The 18,881-nt window shown below is 40.5% G+C and overlaps 1 protein-coding gene across 1 annotated transcript in view; it reads left to right on the top strand.

Annotated features, from left to right (window-relative positions):
• The first annotated feature begins 712 nt into the window (after positions 1–712).
• Positions 713–18,881, top strand: part of LOC119651303 (probable multidrug resistance-associated protein lethal(2)03659) — a 34,523-nt gene continuing 16,354 nt past the window's right edge. The window contains exon 1 of the mRNA XM_038054829.1: positions 713–1,422. Within this exon, the coding sequence (XP_037910757.1) occupies positions 1,343–1,422 (80 nt within the window). The 5' untranslated portion in view covers positions 713–1,342. The remainder of the gene's footprint in view (positions 1,423–18,881) is intronic.

The raw sequence follows: 18,881 nt of genomic DNA, 5'->3' as shown, positions 1-18,881 counted from the left end.
GCAACCTGCATGAAGTGGCTTTCCACAATTGATGTTCTTTGCTATCGACGTATCAACGAACGTCTCAAATCGAAAATTTACCGGAATGTTGTCCGTCCTGTCGCTCTCTATGGTTCTGAGTGTTGGCCAACTATAAAAGACAATGACAATGAGTGTTGAAACCTTCTCATATATAATTATACTGAGGCAATGTTAGACACTTGTGCAAGGCAGTTTAATGCACCTGGGTGAATATTTAATGGCAGACGCAAGATCAAGACACCTGGAAACTTTTTAAAATTCCTATTGGCTGTAGTTAACATAACAACATAACCACCAAAGGGGACATAGTTCTTCAAATAATAATTGCAGCTAGTAAGCATGTAAATTATTCAGTGCCAATAAATGACATCGTACACAGAAATGCAGCTTCATTCACCTAAGAGTATTTGTACGTTACTTCAGAAAATATTTCTAATTAGAGTGAAAAATTATGAACTGTTGGCAATGCTAGATATCATCTGTGCTTGCTATAAAATAACAGTTTTCTGCCACGCACCACCTCTCTCTTTCACTCCCACCATAAACAGCTGGCATTGTCCGGACAAGGGGCCAAGCACCCCCTCGCCGATGGGAGATTCCGACGCGCTCACCCAGACGCTCAATTTGACGTCATCGCATCAGCTGTAAAGTGACAGACCGGTCTCGGCTAATCAGAGTTCTTTGTTGGACGCCAGCGGCCTGGTTGCGAGGGCGCCATGCCGGGGACGCGATTTTTTGCCTGTTTACAGCTGTAATTTATGACTGAAAGCGGTCTCGGAGGCTTGCAGAGAGTTGTGTAATCAATTTATCAATATCGGGCGGATTTCTTCTCTTGCGAAATGTTAGTATTAAATTGCGTTCTGGTCGGCGTTGGGCCCTATTCACTCGCTGGCTCGCTAGTCGCTGGTTGATCGGTCGCTCGCCGCGATTTTGTCGTGATTTTTTGCGCTTTGTATTTTGTGTGTGTGTTTTTGTACCTGGGATTCACCTTTGGTTTTATTGCTCGCTGTCTAAGCGGCCCAGTCGGTGATTTTTGTTGCGGACAAGCGTCGAGCCCGAGTGGAAACTTTCGATTCTCAGAAATTCGCTGTATTGTTTCTATTTAAAAAAAGTTGCAGTTGTTGTTGGACGGCAGTGTCCCTGGTCGCCTGGCTGGTGCTTAACTTTTAATGTCAAGTGGACGAGTGAAAAGTGTGAGATAGTGAAAAACTCAAGTAGATAAGTTGAAAGCGCCGCACGTTTCTGCAGTCGCACGTGAATTTCGGGTGAATCGATCGGTGGTGCATTTATAGAAGCATAAATTCGGTAGAGTCGGGCAAACATGAACCGGACTAAAGGTGACCGCAAAAGTGCCCCCAACCCCGTCATCAATGCGAATCCCTTCTCGAAATTCACTTTCTGGTGAGTGAAATTTTCAGTTTGTTGCTTTGGCTTGGGATTGTTTCTGTCGGAATTAATGAACTTGAGGTCGATTTTTAGCACTGGACCAGTTCAAATTGGTAGGAACCACTCTCGCTATATACTCGGACGTGAAGTCTGCACCCCATCCCTGTGGCTGGATTCCTCCCTAGCAAGTGCGAAGAATTGCTTTCTCATAAATGAACGTTCCCTCATCAATCGGAATATGCTTCTAATCTTTCAATGGCTAACGTGCTTGCGTACCTAATCTGTGGCCAACGCTCGTGGGCTGTAATTATTTGGCCTTCATTTTCCATATCAATTGCTGGCTGTGTAGTGTTGTTATCGGATCCGGAATTAAGTACTCTGACGGAGGCCGGCAGAGCTGTCAGCCACTCAATTTCGTGGAAGAGACAAATGGTATTTAGTTTGGCGAACGGTATTGAATATGTGAATGGCACGAACCTGCAATGGTTACCTTCAACGTGGTGAACTATGCTTTATAACCGGTTTCATTCTCTGCATTTCTTCAGTAGATATCACTAAAGTAGGCTTGGAGATGTTTGAAAGTTCGCGGAAAGACGAGTGGACAATTGTGTCGACGACACCTCCAACAGTTTGGAATAGTTTCTAAATGTTTATACAAATTCCCTTTTCTTTGCTGTTCTTCTTCGCAAAACTGATAAATTTAGGTCGGTTTTAATACATATATGTAACGATGCTTACTTCAAACGTGTTGTCGATATCCTGATATCCTGACATCTTGGCTGGCGATATTTTCATAATGAAGGCCGGGCTCACCTCACCTGGACCCAAATTTATCTTTACGAATTTTTCATCTATCTTCCTAATTCCCACGGAAAACTTCTTCGATAATCGTCGCGTCAATTGCTCTTCAACTTATGCTCAAGGTTGGTAACCGCGAATCAATGCGTGATGACTGGCAACGGGGCATTGTCTGTCCCATACATAAACAAGTCGGAATTCCAGAAGCTGGTGCTTCGGGTATAAGGGTTTTGTGTTCATCTTATGTGAGAAACTCTCTATGCGCGATTTTTCATTCGTACATTGCTAAGAATGCAAAATATTCCGTAATATTTTGCCAAGCGCCAGGATCCACATACAAATCAGCGACATAAATACTGTTTTCACCCGAAATAAACAAACCGCATGATGATGCATAGATATATACTATATGAGCGTATCAAAATAGATTTAATGCATTTGCACGCAGTTCCACTTTACTTCGTGCACAAAAACATCTATATATATGTTACGTACGTAAATTAAAAACCGCTGAAGCCAGGTACACACGTCTATTATATTGGTTACTAGCCGCAAGCTTTATTGGTATATACGAGTACATATACACATACATGTCTACCTCGAGTAATTGACACTGAAATGCAAATAACTAAAAAAAGAGAAAAAACAAACTAAAACATCCCCTTCGACCCCGCCGTGCATATAAGTTCACTTTATATGATAACGCCATGCATGTCTTGGGTGCCGTAAATTGATCCGAAATGCGAAACTTTGACCTTCTATAACTTTGTTAATAATAGTTAGATTGCCTGTAAACTTTCCAGAATTATGTCATATAATATTATCATCTATGATGATGCCAAATTTTGTAGTCCTGGGATGAACTTAAGGAGGGCTCTCCGATAAATTTCTAAAACATGGTAATGTATATACTATTATTAACTTGGCTTGGAATGGGATGTATTTTAAAGCCTCAATTTTATATAGTTTCATCACTGGGATTTTTTTAGATTTTTCCTTTGGATAGGTTCTGAGAACGAGACCTGTTTCACTTTTTGGGGCCCAGATTTTCTGCTCTAACTCCCTTATGTTTCACTTAAATCAGAAATAAGATCAGTTTCGAAAAGTACTAACTGAGCCCTTTCATTTGATATTTCACATGACCATGTTCTGTGAAAAGAAAATTTACACCACAAAATGGCGTCAGTCGCTGCGTGTGCATATAATATATTCTCACCAAATTTAGTGAGAATCGGTTCAGCGTTTCCGAGTAAATCGAGTGTGACAGGCAGGCAGACATTGAACCGAATCTTACAAAGGGACATTATGCAGTGCAGAAGTTATAGAGGTATAACATTGGGGCTTCACTTCGGGCAATTCATCAACATTAACAAATCAAATTTTGGAATATGGCAGTTGGACTATCATTGTATCGAGTTCAATTACACCTATGATGCCGTATTAAGAATAAACTGCAGCCGTAATTATCGCGCTTGTCACTCGGACCCTCTTTCAAAAAAGCCTTCCCCGGGTGGACTATCGGTCGCGGCTTCGCACCTTCAATCTCGCTTTCCTGCAGCGGCGCCGTATTTTCCTTGATATGTGTACCCTTTTCAAACTGTAACTGGCTGATGGACTGCTCTGCCAACTCCGGTATTATTTTTCGCATCGCCTCTCGGAGTGCACGTAGCGCGGATAATTTTGAAGTATTTTTAAGGAGTTCAACATTTACTTCCACTCCCCGATTCTAAGGCTATGCTGGTCTTACAACGCTATTTACTTGTTCCTCTCTCTGGGAGCAATATTTAACTAGAAATTCACTTTTCTATATATTAATTAATTAAATAAATAAATAAAATCAATGGTGAGGATCCATGACGGATCACATTCTGAGTCGATGTTTCTCCTTCACCCACTGTTTCGGCAACCCATTATAAGACTATAGAAATATAGGGTGCCCTTTTGTTATTGTGAGTTCCGTGGTAGTTAGGGAGGATTAGGTGAAGAGGGGGTTCTTACATGAAAAAGTTTGACCAGATTTCACACCGCTATCTTCTAATAATCTAATAAAATTTTCAAATATAAAAAGCCAATTATCAAATGGCAAATTAAAAAAATATAAAAAGACTACAAATAATATAAAAACAAGTCGGGATATCGGAAGCTCGAGTATAAAGATTATGTGTTCCTCTTATGAGGGGAAGTCTATGTACGGCCTCCTATTCGTACATAACTAAAAATGTAAAACACACTGTTCACGCTATCGGAAGCTTTGTCGAAATCGATGAAAAGCAAGTGCATTGTTCCAAAATTATCCGTTGGTGTTGATGTGGCCAGTGTAAGAGAATCCTGGGAAAAGTCCGGATTCCCAAAATTTCCGTACGAGTGGAAACAGCGGATCTGCAGTAACTGCAGATGCAGTGATAAATAATACTACGGGGAAGCCTTCAAGTCCAGTAGCTTTACTCTGTTTGAGTGCAATGATGGTCGAAATGATTTCTCTTCCGATTTCTCTTCGTATCCGCATGTTAGGATGACTAGTCATTTCACCCACAAGAGGAGGAACCTGACCGGATGTGATACGGTTAAGAATCATCAGTTGCTCATCCTTCCTGGATGAGAAGTCGACCATTGACGTCCTTCACAGAACCATCGAAAGGTTTGCGATCACATTCAAGCTTTTCCGTGATGTGGTATACATTTCTGAATTCAATGCGATTTGCGGCAACTTCCGCTTCCCTGAGCAACGCTCGGAACGGAACGGAACGGAACGGTTGGTTACCTGTATAGCACCCGAGAAAAGAGCATTTTTGATGGCGGCCCAGTGCTTATCGATATTCTCAGGCGGGTTAATCAGCATATCTGCCGTCCGATCAGCATGATAGCTCTCGCACTGCTGAGCGATAGCTTGATCGTCCAAGTGGTCGAGAGAGGTTCGTAGAAACCATTCTTCTTCACTATATGGCAAGTGTACGTTGGTGCGTAGTATTGTACAATTGTGATGCTCCTTAATCTGGACCAGAAACTTGCAGTAAGAACTCTGTCAGAAACCGGCTCCCAGCTCAGGAGTGTGCACCTTGCGGTAGCGATCAGAAGCACCCCGACATCGGATTTGCGTCCGGTACCACTTATCCTTCCAGAGTACAGAAACGCATTAGTGCAAGAGGGAGAGAAATACTCTCCAGAGCCCCACCATCTTATTTCGCTCAGGCCCAGAATGTCTAGCTAATATCGTTGGAATTTCTCCTCAAGTTGGAGAAAGCGAGCATTCTGAGGACCCTCGCTGCCATTTTCGAGGAGCGTACGCACACGTTCATTTTCGATGGCCAAAAATCATCGGCATTAGATCAGTCCCTATTCGAAGCGTTGTTGACGCTTAGGTAGCAATAAAGTTTGAAAATTTGTAGGTTGCTAGCTCACGAATTTCTATCTTTTTTAGTCGCCTCGTAAGACAAGTAGGGAAGACTTTGAGTGTATTCTTAAGCTCCAACTCGCAGGGTGGGTGGACATATGGGAACTATGAAATGCCACGCATACAGTGAGAGACGGAAATTTATATGTAGTTTCAAGGAAAGCTCTCCATAATACAAAAGGGTACCCGTGTGGCGTATTAAATGAAAGGACGTTCATAATTAGATTTTAGTTTCGACGTAAATTGCAAAATAGGGGAGCAAGGAGTTAAAATGCGCAAACTTAAAGTGAGACAGGACTCATCTTCGGGAACTACTCAACCTAAATATCTCAAAAATTCAGGGTAAAGCGCTTATATGAAATTTAAACTTCACAATATATCCCATTATTACCAACTTTTTGAATGTTTTGGGTGCAATATAATATCGGGATGGGAAGGTGAAATGTGAAGGGAAGAAAATGGAGGTTCCGAGAGAAGCTAACAGGTACGCTGTATACAAGAAGTGAATCTTTCAATAGCTTTTCACAGGACAATGCGAAAGGTGAAAGTTCCCATGTCTTACCTATAGTAGTTCTATAGAATCAGAGCAGTCTGCAGGATTTCTGACATTGTTCCTAGATTTCGGGTGGGTAGCGTGTACTTTTTAGCGTCCATACTGAGCCCGTTGCGGAGGCACCAACTCTAGATTATCCACAGAGTTGCATTTAATCGGTCGCATACTATGTCCGCAAATTTGCAGCTACATTGAAAAAAAATATTGGCTAGATCGTCCGCAAATGCTTGCATAAAGGCCTTTATGTTTTCCAATAGCCATAGCAAAGTGTCCATGAAAGGAGCTATAAGATATCCTGCTTCAATAGACTTCCGTTCAACCAATATGGGGCTCTTCCACCACTCCAAGATGGCATATTTTTTTCGAATATCGTCTTTCGTCTTCCCTTTTTTAGTTGTGAGCTTTTTGAATGCTGTCTCCGTAGATTTTTCTTTCGTGTATGAATGCATGTATCCCTCATGCACCGTCCTACAAGTCTTTCTACTCCTTTTAGTAACAAGGAAGTTAAACTAAGCATTGGAGCGCCCCTTATATGGCCGCTGCGCACGTGCGATGGATGGTGGGCTGCTCTATTTCGACATAAATACAGTGTTTCAAGGTCGCTACAAATCATTTTAGTCTTTAAATCCTCTTTCAATGTGAGACTTTAAATCCTCCGTTGCCTTAGTTGAAATCTTGAAAATGTATTGTATGTGCCTTGAGGGTTTAATCGATGATAAGTACAAATTTTAACTCTCTAGACTCCAAGGGGTTTTTAATTTTCTTTGTATAATAAAATTACGAGAATGTTGCCTTTGATGAAATAATTCCTAATCACCAAATTGTATCTTCATTTCGGTAGGACATAGTATAGTATAGTCCGGTTATTTTTTAGCTGCGAATTTCGGTGATTTATTTCATTTTAAATAATCTCAAAATAAATGATATAAACATGATCAAAATTGCAACAGCCTTGTCAACTTCGCTACTTAATCTATATTTCTGTTGTTATCTTTAGCAATTTCACAATTTGCAAAAAATTCTTATCAAATTTTTAACAAAACTACTCACAGTTTCCATGTAATTACTCCTGCAAATTGGATCACTCAAATAAACACCCCCAGGGGTATGGACGTACACATACGATATAATCTAGACAAAAGATTGCTTGCCAACAAAGCACGTAAATAAATCCATTCGTTGATAAGAGCAATTAAAGTGTTATTACTCTCAGAACTTCTAGCAAAAAGATGTACTTTGTTGGATCGTAGTCTCCCAATAATGGATTACACTGAATGTGAACTGTAACGCATCGTCACAGAAACCGATTATTGCTAGTTCAACTTAAAACACAAATTTGAACTTCAAGTTGCCAATTATTAATGCGTTGATGAGAATGAAAATTTTCATGTATTTTATAGTTGGGAATGAATAGGTGTCAACCTTGAGGAAGATGTAATATTTTGCGTTTGAAAATGTTGGTTTTTGCTCGTCGTATGCCGTTTGCTGTAGATTAATCTTTCTGATGAGTCCCTCAGCTGCAAGAAAGGTTGTTATTTTGTTGCAGTTTCTTGGAGAAAGAACTTATTGATTAGCCTGTGATGTGTCTTTTAATCTGTGATCGTTGACAGACATGTCATTGAGGGTCCGAGGAACTTTTTAAGTACCCTATCATAGTGACTCGGCCACTAGTGGGTATTGTGTTATGAATCAGGTCGAAGGTCCACTGATCAACTGAACTTTGTGATGATGTTCGTTTTACGATCCTAGTCCCCCAGAGCCAGGAGAAGAAAGGACGGGGAAAATCCGAGCCCCGGTTAAAATTTTGGGGCCTTTCCACTTGAAATTTCACAACTAAGAAGTATTCCAGAGCCCTTGAAATAATTCTGGGTCTTCCCCTCCCCTGTCTGCGCGCCTGTCGAGGCAAATGGGTGGTGCATCTATGGAGAGTGTGTGAAAAGAATTGGATATTTAGTTTAGCTGCTTGTAGTATCCACACAAGCGCTAGCTGTTTTCCTTTTTGACCGAAGGAGAATGGCGCTGGAGTAGGGGCTATCTAATATTTCCAGTGAACAGTTCCGTGACTTCCTCCGTGGCGTAGTTATAGCTCCCCCCTCGGCACACGGTGGTCGTCTTGTAAGAATGAGGAAGTGCTACCTTCCTGTTAATGAAAACTCTCAGCCGTGCTTCCCTGTGTTTATCGCTACAAGTTCATTACAAATCTGTTTTGTGGTCAACCATTGCGAAAGCTAGTAGTGTAGCTTTGTTTCCAAGCCTCCGGTGACTATGTTGGGCACGCGGTGAATCTACCGATTATTAGGCGTGTCGGGTAGTAGTGGGTGCTCCCTCTGTCAACCTTAAACTCAAGTCTAACGTCATTGATCTCTATAGATATATGCACAATATATCATTGAAGACAACTGTCATAAATTCCAAACAAACCCTCCTCTGATAAAATAATTATTTTCGCCTTTCCCGCTATCTATTTCTAAATTCACTTTCTCATGCTTTAATATTCTGTGATACATTTATAATGATTATTCCTCTATCCCTCAAGGCTACGTACTAATTATATTTGTAATTCTATAAAGATAATATCATTTTTTAGTTAGAATAAACATAATTTGCCATATTATTACGAATATAATAAGGCCAAATAACAGCTTCTGTTGTGATCTGTGATTCCAAACAAAGAGGGATTAATATGACCAATCCGTTCTAAATATTTTGGAGGGGTATGTAAATAAGCTTGTGATTTTTCAAGTGACAGATTTTTATACAAAAAAAGGCAACAAGTTTTCCGACCTTCCATCCTCTGCGATCTATATATTCTATCCAACGTTTCGTCAATTCCTTGACTCCTTCCAGATCGTAAAACTTGTCGAGGTTCTTACAATAGGCATTCGTTTGAGTAGTTTCTTTGTTGGATCCAAATTTATCTATGCTGAAGCATAGGAATTAGTTCCAGGTAGCGGGATAGATAATGGGAAGGTCCGCGTCTCAAATAATTTGGTTTTTTGACCGTCAACGTATTCGAGTGTGGCATCTGCTATTGATTGTTCCCTTGACTTTGTTGACTCAGAGATATACTTTGGCCTTCTTCGGTTGCGATTGGTCCTAAGAAAGCCATTGCCTCGCCTGCTTAGTCGCCCGTATATTGTGGTGAATCCTTGTTTCTTCAATGGATATGAAATAGCGCAAAGTCTCCTTTGCATTTCAATAATAAAAAATCTTTGATAGTCGTTGTATGTTACTTTTTTTTTGTTTTGTTGAAAGCAAATGCACATCCCCCCCATTTGACGTACAGCTTGCTTCATATATTTTATATATATGTACATCTACATATTCTTATAGGAACAGCTCAGTCATATAATGGTTTCCGCTATTTCGCACGCTTTTAGTCTCTGATCAGCCACTATCATAATCATGGATTGCGTATTCTGGGTTGATAGCGGATGACAGGTTGGAATGGCTTCCAACGAAATTCACGGGATGGTTTGCTTTCATTAGACTCTAAATGTATACATATGTATTGTACTAAGTGACCCATCATGTTTAAAATGTGACAGAAGTCATTTGTCAGATGATGAAATTCGGGAAAATTATAAAACTGGTTTGACGCATGCAGTGGTTACGATGCTTCAATGCTAGCCTCCCGGCCTGGTTTCCCCGCAGGCTTATCACTTGCCCAGCATTAAGTGTCATGATAATGAGACCTGAAGCACAGTCTCATTGAAATCTGAGGCTGCTTGGATGCCCTTATATATTGATGCTAAAAAAAAGCAGTGATAATTCAAAGGAAAATAGGAAAGGTGTCGGTAAAGTTGTGGAAATTGATCGTAATAAGTACATGAAAATCTAACAGCAGCACTAATTTCCATACTACTTTACTAACGATTTCGGAAAGCTAGATGATATCTTTTGCTAGTTTGCTCTTCATTTCGAACTCAGTCTCAGATAAATGGTTTCCATTAGTCTCAATTTGTAGATTTTGTTCTCTCTGCTCTGACGTTCGACTTTAGCGGTTAATTGGGAGAAAAAAGCAAAAGTAATTCCAGGAAAAGGTGAAAAAAATAAATTAATATAAAATAGGAGAGCAAACGGTATGGTAGTTATTTGATAACTATGAGCTGTGATATCGAGCCCGACTCCGTGTCTCAGCAAGTAGTAGAGAGGTCCACCAGTGCCACCTGTGAGATTTGAATCGCGACCTTCCTAGATTCCTAGATGATAATACCTCTCTCTTGATAATCAGGCAATGATTCGCTATCCCACACCTTGAAGATAAGTTGTTGAACCGCTTGGTATAATTGGTCGATTCCATATTTAACCTGTTCAGCTGTAGTTAGATCGGCTTTTGGGAATTTGCGTTTCTGTTTTTTCCACGGTTTCTTGCATGGTTGGTGGTGGCAGCTTTTGTTCGTCTTTCAATTCTGGTTGTTGAGCAGTTCATCAAAATAGTCAATCCATCGCTCCAATATGCCCATATGATCGGATATCATATTTCCTTCTTTTCCACGATAGGGTTAGCATTGAGGTGTATATGGCTTCATCCTGCTGACTTGTCGCGGTTCCTTCCTGAACTTCTAGAGTTCACACACACAAGGCTCTTCCGTTTGACGGAGTTCGCGGTAGGTCTCTGCTCGTGCCCACGCTTTTTGAGATTGCTGGATTGTTCGGTATATATCATTCTTCTGTCTTGTTGCTAGTTGAAAATTGCCGAAGAACCAGTTTTTCGATTGAGGCCAAATATATTCGTGACCGTAAAAATGATAATGTTCTTGAAGTGGTTGTGAAGGTCATTTGCCTATGTTTCATTCTAGGGCATCTGATAGCTGCGGACTTTGTTATGGATAGCTCCAATGCTTACTCTTATCATCAAATGAGATGTGTGGCGATGTGGTTATTTGAGCCCAGAGCAGAAGCGACTCGAGTCTATATTGATGCCCCTGTATATTCTGACATTTATTAAGGCTGAGAGGTGGCATCCCTCGATCAACATGTGATCTATTTTGTTTGGAAGGGGTCTCGTCTGGATAGGCCTAGATTTTTGTGTGGATCTCTTTGCGAGCAGACCAGGCACTTTCAACGTATTGGTACACTTATGCAAGTTACGCGGGCCGGCGTATCGCATCAATACTAAATAGCTATTGAAATCGCTAGCCCCGTTTTTTAACAAATAGTTCATCAATCGCTTTTCAACATTCTTGGGTCATGGTGGCGATAGGATATTTTTCGTTGAAGTCTGTTTAGTAGACTCAGGAATTTAAAGGAGAAAAATCAACAACGACAGCAATATTTGTGAATGGTTGAAGCAAGGTCTTGCAGATAGTTGATTAGCTAATATTTCGTTACAAAGTCAATCAGATCTGGTATTCTTTGGCGGTCTGACGGCTGGTATACTGGGTAATGAGTGGCGGTGATGCTTTACTGATAATGTTTTGCTATTAATATTAACAATTCTTTTTATTTTGATCCCTCAACTCCGCAGCCATGTGTTACACATATTGATGTGGCTTGCATGTAATTGTTAGGGAAATAATAAACAAAATTATGCTCAAGACGACCTTTTATCAGAATGGGTATGGGAAGCACCATGTCCTTTCATATCATGTCCTCTGGATCGTGAAACTTTAGTTTTAGTTTCGGGTGAAATATATGTGTTCAGAGCAAAGGGAGTCCACCCAATCGGCTCATTATTATTGTTATTCGCCAGACTAACTGCATTTCTCTTTCATTATCATCGCGCCTAATGCCGCGCAAGTAATAAGTCCATGATTGTAAGATGAGCAGGAAAATGAACATAAAAATCCATGACGACCGGAGTTTGTACCCGGGTTAATAATACGGGGAAGTTGACTTCCAACCATCTCAAGTATTGCGTCGCTAGCGAGAAAATTCGTATTGTAATGATAAATGTTTGCTTTAGTCGGTTTTTTAGTGATAAGTGTTTGATTTCCGAAAACTTCTTCAGTCATATTTCGCAGATATACTGTGAACTACTTCCCGTTTTGGATAGCCTGTAACCTGTTTTCCTGTAGATGGAGTAGGTTGCAAAGCTCTGTGTCTGGCTTGGTTTTCAGGTGGCAGAAAAGCCTTATTATTCAAATCCTGGTAGTTCTTTTCCTGTACGGTTATTCAACAACTACAGGAGGCGGCGTCAAAGTCTGGACAAATTATATTTTGTCCCCAAACGAATTTTGTACCATAAAAATAAAACGAAGGTTTTTAAATGGTTTGAATAGCCCCACAAAACACTTTTTTTCAATAAATCCCTCGTCAGCGTCTCTAATTGCTTCCAGTCTCAGTCTGAAGCGTGCGCAGGTGCGCTTAATTATTTAGCGATCCCTGTTGACGAACGCCACTTCAATGTTGAGACCAGGATTCTTTCGACGAAAGCATGTCGACGTTGTCTGCAATCTAATTTTTAGCCAAACCACTTTTGTGGGCAGGTTCACTAACCTGCTCTAAAATATACGGATATCCAGGCGGCATAGTATCTATCAACGGCTACATCTTATTCTTCAGAACATATCAATACACTTCTTTTGTGACTCGTTGCCCTTTGCTAAAAAAAAATATGGTAGTATCCTTGGACACGACATCTAACATATCCCCGTGCTCCGCCTGACGTTTTTGCAACAATAAAAGTATCTTCAGGGTCTTGGGTGATCAAGCATCTCCTGGCGACTTCGGAAACTATTTATCTCACTTTAATTGTGTAAGATTTGTAGCGGAGATCCTCTTCGATGCTACGACGCATAATTTTTTCGCTCAATCAACCAATCAACAACCGACGACAATATTCGAATTGGCAACCATGCGCCCTCAAAAATCAGCTCCTGAGTCCTTTCGATTATGTCGGAGATGCTGATAATGCGCTCCTTCGAATGTGTACTTTATGTCTCATTGAAAACTTTCGTTGGACTTTTCCGACACATAGTACTTTGCAACGACATCCAACACCGTCAATTTCGGGTAACCGGAGAACTGAAATATCTCATTCGCCGAGCATGCCTCGTGAACACTTTCGATTATTCTGGCTTTACTTTAAACTTTGTTGCAGCATTGCGATTATTTCGAGGTTAGAAAGATTTAGTAAATTGAATTTTGTCAGGACTTTTGCGCCTCACCCTGTTCTGTTCTTTATTTTGCTGGAGGGTGAAAAACTTCAAAAGCTGTCAATCAGCGATAGTCTCATTTCGTGCGAACTGCCGCCGACGCGTAGAAGATTCTTCGGTAAGATATGTTCGATCGTAAGGACGTTGTCGCTCTCTCGCCAGAATATCAACCGAGGTCATCTCTGCTATTACGTGGGCGGCTTCGCCAGATATTGTTTGGTAAGAACATGCTTGGAGTGCACTTTTGCGATACGCAGCTACAATTTTTCTTTCATTTGCTTTAATTTCAGTACGTCTGCCCATGCTGGGACCACCTATATTTGGTGGCATTCTTGCGATCAGTGCTTCGGTGTTATATGTCTTGCTGCACGCTTCACATGTATTTTGGAATTTAGCTTCTAGTCGAACCTTACGCCAAAATACTTGAGTGCAGGATGGGGATATATTGTTTGTGTTCCAACTTTGATTTTCATAGAAGCGCATTCACTCCGTTTGGTAATAACTACTACTTCCGTCTTATGTTTTGCGAGCGAAACCCTCGCATCAGTGGTAGGTCTCGTTTTTCGAAATCTGAATTGTTCTCCAGAGAGGCCAACTTAATTTATGGCAATCGAAGGTAATCTGTTGTAGATCCGTATGCCAGTATGTTATTATTTAACGAAGAACGAAGATCCACCGAAGGGTCTGTTTAGCTAGGGGATGAGTATTAGTCTCTGCTTCTTCCACTATGTGGGAAATGCTGCTTTCTTAAGACATGCAACAAATATCCTTGGCGCTATGTTGACTGCTTCCTTGAGAGCTTTGTTGCAGATTAGGGCAGGTAATCATTGGACAGCGATACAATAACCATCAGGTTGTGGCTCAAGAGGTTACGGTGGGCGGGTCACTTAATCCGTATGGATGAGGATGATCCAGTCCCGAAAGTCTATAAGGGCAATATCTATGGTAGAAAAAGAAGACGAGGCAGACCCTGCCTAAGATGGAGCGATGGCGTAGGTCAGGACGCCAGACAGCTTTTAGGGATATCGAATTGGTGGACCTCAGCGCAAAATTGGGATGTCTGGAGTTCCTTATTAAGACAGGCCTAGACCGGATACCGGTTGTTGCGCCGTTGATGATGATTATGATGAATTAGTGGAGAGCCTTTGATTGTAGGCGCCTCCGCAGGGATCTGAGTCCCAGCCGCAGTCCCAGTTACCTAAAGTGATCACTTTTATTATAGCCATGCACAATTTTTGTTCATGGTTCTTTGCATTGTTCATGTAGCCGCTCGTATCCAGATTGGTCTTCTGGCTTTGAGGCAGGCCTTGCGACATTCCTCCGTTTTAGAATTCCACGAAAAGTTTGATATTTTTTTCAGTGGACCAATACGTCTTGACATGAATGCGTCATATGCTCATCGTAACCTTTCGCTGATCTGGGAGGCTTTATCGTTAGCGTTTCCTTCTAGTGTTGAGTTGTACAACAAGACCCGTTTGAAGATCTCCTCGTCAAATCTGTTGGCTGCTCATCTTACAGTTGTCTTCCGGGACCAATTTATTTTCGAACGTTGGTTGATTTAAAAAATGATGGTCTGATGACTGTGTGTGTAGTTTTCACTAACGTGCCACTGGAGATCCCTAGTTAAAGTGTCTCTATAAATGTAACGTCTATCACCGACCAAATCTCCATCCTTCGGTAAGTGTTGACCTTCCTGTGTTTGTAAATACAATATTCCGACGAGAAACTTTCGAGTAGTATTCGGCACATTTGTTCTTTGGCTACCCCATTCTTCAGTCCATGCATTATGTATGCCTGTCTGTCTTTCTGTAACACGTACTTTCCTCAGAAGTGGTTACATCTATTGACACAACATTTTGTGGAAAGGTTGGAAGTTTGAATTCACGCATGCAGTGAATTACATTGTTTCACGTTGAATTTAGGGGGGGGGGGAGGTCTCATACACGCAAATTACTTTTCGAAATAGGTCTTAATTTCGACATTGGTTGTAAAGGGGAGGAGTTCGGAAATTCGAGAAGGGTCAATTATTTCAAGGATTCATTCTGAGAAACTACCAAACCGAAAAATGTGAGGAAAATTATAAGTGTCCATGTACGTGGCCCTTATGCCCCAAAATAACCTTATCATATTTTGTAAATTTACTGTGAACCCCCTTAAGTTTATGCTAGATCCGTAAAATTACAATATAAGTTTTTGTATGGAGCATAATTTTCGAAGTGGAAATTCTGCTATTGTTAACAAAGTTCTAATTGGTCAAAGTAGCAATCACCTAGGTCTGAATTCAATCTAGTGTCCCTGGGCTATTTTCTAATCTTGGCTTTCGTGGGTGTCAAGTTAGTTAATTTTCCTTGTCTCTTTAAGTACTTGTAGATCGTTGGTGGTTATTTTATGGCTTCATTCCACCATACACGTAGCCACCATCAATTTTGTGGGTTTTCAAGAGTACTTAATAGCCACTTCCTCTTCCATATGCTCCCTAAATCTAGTGGTTACCAGCTTTTTGTCTACTCGATATATTCTGCATAAGCGATTTTATACATATACAGTTTTCCGGTCCTTTTCTTGGAAAGCTGAGATTTTAGCTGGTATACTCTACCTGTTGTACCCATCCTTCCTTTCAGTGTCCATGTGTTTCTTTAATGACTATATTCTCATCACGGGCCAGTTAGCCACTTCATCCTTATCCCAAATATACACAGTGATATTCCGTGCTCTTCGCACTGAATACTGTATACAGTCCTCTTGCCTTGCATACAGAGGGCTTCCCATTATTATCAATCCATTGAAACCTGCAATGATATTTGCGGGAAAGGTTATTTCCTGAGTTTGTAATGTACACAAATATCGTAGAAAATAATCCTTTTCTTTCTTAAATAGAGATCCTGGTGTTTAGGATTAGCGTCGTACTCATATTTCAAATTTTAATCAATCAATTTTAAAAACTGTTATGGAAACATGAGCGCAGCAGAATATTTCTCATACGCAGAACCCAATAAAGATTCATTAAGATATTTTACACAATCTAGTTTCATGTTTCCTGAATTAACTGTATTGAGACATAAACAATTGATTGGATCAATTTATAGTTCATGGTAACAATAAAGTTTGGATTTTTCTACTCAGATATAGTGAATATACTGAGCACATTAGAGCAGAATATGTAACCACCAGTCCAGGGGCAGTAATTATAATAACGTGAAGATTGATGTAGTCTGATTGATATGATTTGAATTTGTATAATTAGTTGGAACCATTTACGTTTATTGGGTGAATGACCATTTTTCCATTGCCCATTTGATTTGTTGCGTGGTTTACCCTCGCGAAAATTCTATAAATAGTTCATACTAAGTTATTTGCCAAGGGTGAGTGGATTTTACTGGATTACGTCAATAGATAGAGCAGAGGAGACTTATTTTCGATTTTTGTTGGGTAGATTTGATGGCTGATAATAATTAAAGCTCGCATTACAGCCTGCAATTTTTTTCTTTCATTGATACAGAGTAGCTGCAAGAGCTTAAAGGATTAGTTTCAACTGAACTTCACTGACGCGTCGGGTAGAAGTTGATATCTGAAACTTCTTGAAACAATTAAACGGTATTTTTCTGTTTGCATTTAAAAAGGACGAAATCTCTTACGAAAGAATGAAGAAATCAAAAATATTTATTAGTACGTTGCTGAAATGCTATTCTGATGTGATGTCGATGATCTGGTGTAGGTGGAAGGTAATACCCGTCCCTCGGTATGGGTAAAAGTTGGCGTGATTGCCTGCAAAGGTTTGCTCGGTTCGGGAATGTGAGCGGTGGGGGATCCTTTTCTACAGTTCAGCCCTTCGCGCGTCATTGTCCAAAACTTGACGTGTCCTTAAACCGAGCAATGAAAATGCATCGGTTCACATTGGAACCTGAGAAACAAACAAAGGAGCTGTTGCGGGTGATCATAGACGAGAATCCCTCAAGCTTCAATGGTGGCGTGATGGATTGCCATCGTTGCCAAAGATTCTTACTCAGTGACAGTATAGTTTCACGTACCATAATTAGAGCATTACCGATGATGTGTTTGAAGTATAATAACAAATTTGTTCTCCTGGATGTTCAATGTCAAACCAGCGCATCTCATATAGTTTCCAAAAATCGATTTTTTTGTTATACCAGTATATATTTTGAAAGCAGAATATGCTGGGATTATGCAGCACAAATTTGAGACCGCAATTCAAAATATGTCAAGTTACAGCAAATAAGAGAGCACGCGCCATCTTGATGTGCCTACAAATCGAAAACTTAAACCGCATCTTACTCAAAACTGTCTTTTTCAACTGGTAGGAAACACAACTGAAATTCTTTTCAACCGATCGGGCTGAAATTTTTATACAATACTCCGCCTTTTGAAGATTTTTTTTTACCACTCCACCATTTCAATATTTAGTGAAGAAAAATTATAATCAAGGTTCGGACATAAAGGCAAGTATAGAGAGTGAGAAATCGTTTGAATTTTTGGTTTCAGATTACTACAAATGGAGATGTGTTTCCCTCCAGTGACTGACCATTTTTTGGAGGAGTCCAATTTGACCGCAAAAAACAAATACAAACGATTATCAAATTCGTCAATTGAAAATTTTGTATCATACTTCAAAACCCAATAATAACATATGAAAAGATTGAACAGATTACATTTATTTGGATAGCCGAAAAACATTCTAAAAAAGGCGGTAATATTTTGCTTCAATAGGAAAACCCCGTTAAGAGAAGCAGGTGTTGATCAAAGGTCTATGAGATGAGTATCAAGTCATTCAAATATCCAAAAACTTGATGGCACAAGTGAACGCCCAATCACTCCTACTTGGTTTGAGGTGCATTGCAGAGTCTAAACAGCATAATCTGATAGAGCGGTCAGCCTGCAACTGTGAAGGCAGTCTTATCCGTGTATCAGTGTAATTTGCAAGAACGCATCCTTTAGATCTAGTCTTGTAATAAATCTAGCCTTTGGGGGTCGGCTAAGAATCCCCTCAATGAGAAGTGATAAGCATTCTGGACGGTGACACTATTCACCTCACGCCCATCAAGGATAAGACGTACTTTGCCAGGTATCACCATAAGGGCGGCCACGAAGGTCAGGTGTTTTGCGATTCCTTAAAGACTCCCAAAGCCAGGACCCGATCAAACTCCGCATAGAGGAGCTTCCCGATGGCGGAAGAGACTGAAAACTTTCTCTGCTTAATCGGTTGACTACAGCCGAAATCGATGAAGTGTATTGTAAGTTTGGCACCTCCTAAGCCCTCCGACACAAAAGGCGGAAAACTGCCAATTGTAGTATCGAGCCTTGCTCGCTGGTGTGTCGTCAACTGGTGTTGGTTGAGGTTCTTGACATTTTTAATTGAACATATGGAAGGTCTAAATAATCTAAAGATCGAACTTGCGTTCAAAATTAGCACCAAGGAATAAGTTTTGCATTAACGACGGGATAAGGGGAAACGACACCAGTTCCGTCTCATCACGAAACGTGACATCAGCCGATACTCTGCCTACTGTTGAGTGGCTACCCTTTTCGGCTGTCCTGAGATCAATGCATAATCTCGTCCATTTGTACCGACCTCGTTAATGATTTGCCAAGCAGAATTCGAAGCCAAACAACTCCG

The sequence above is a fragment of the Hermetia illucens genome, chromosome 3 (genome assembly GCF_905115235.1).
Source record: "Hermetia illucens chromosome 3, iHerIll2.2.curated.20191125, whole genome shotgun sequence".
Lineage (NCBI taxonomy): Eukaryota > Metazoa > Arthropoda > Insecta > Diptera > Stratiomyidae > Hermetia > Hermetia illucens.
Note: the sequence above shows the minus strand (reverse complement) of the source record. Positions and strands in the feature narration are given on the sequence as shown.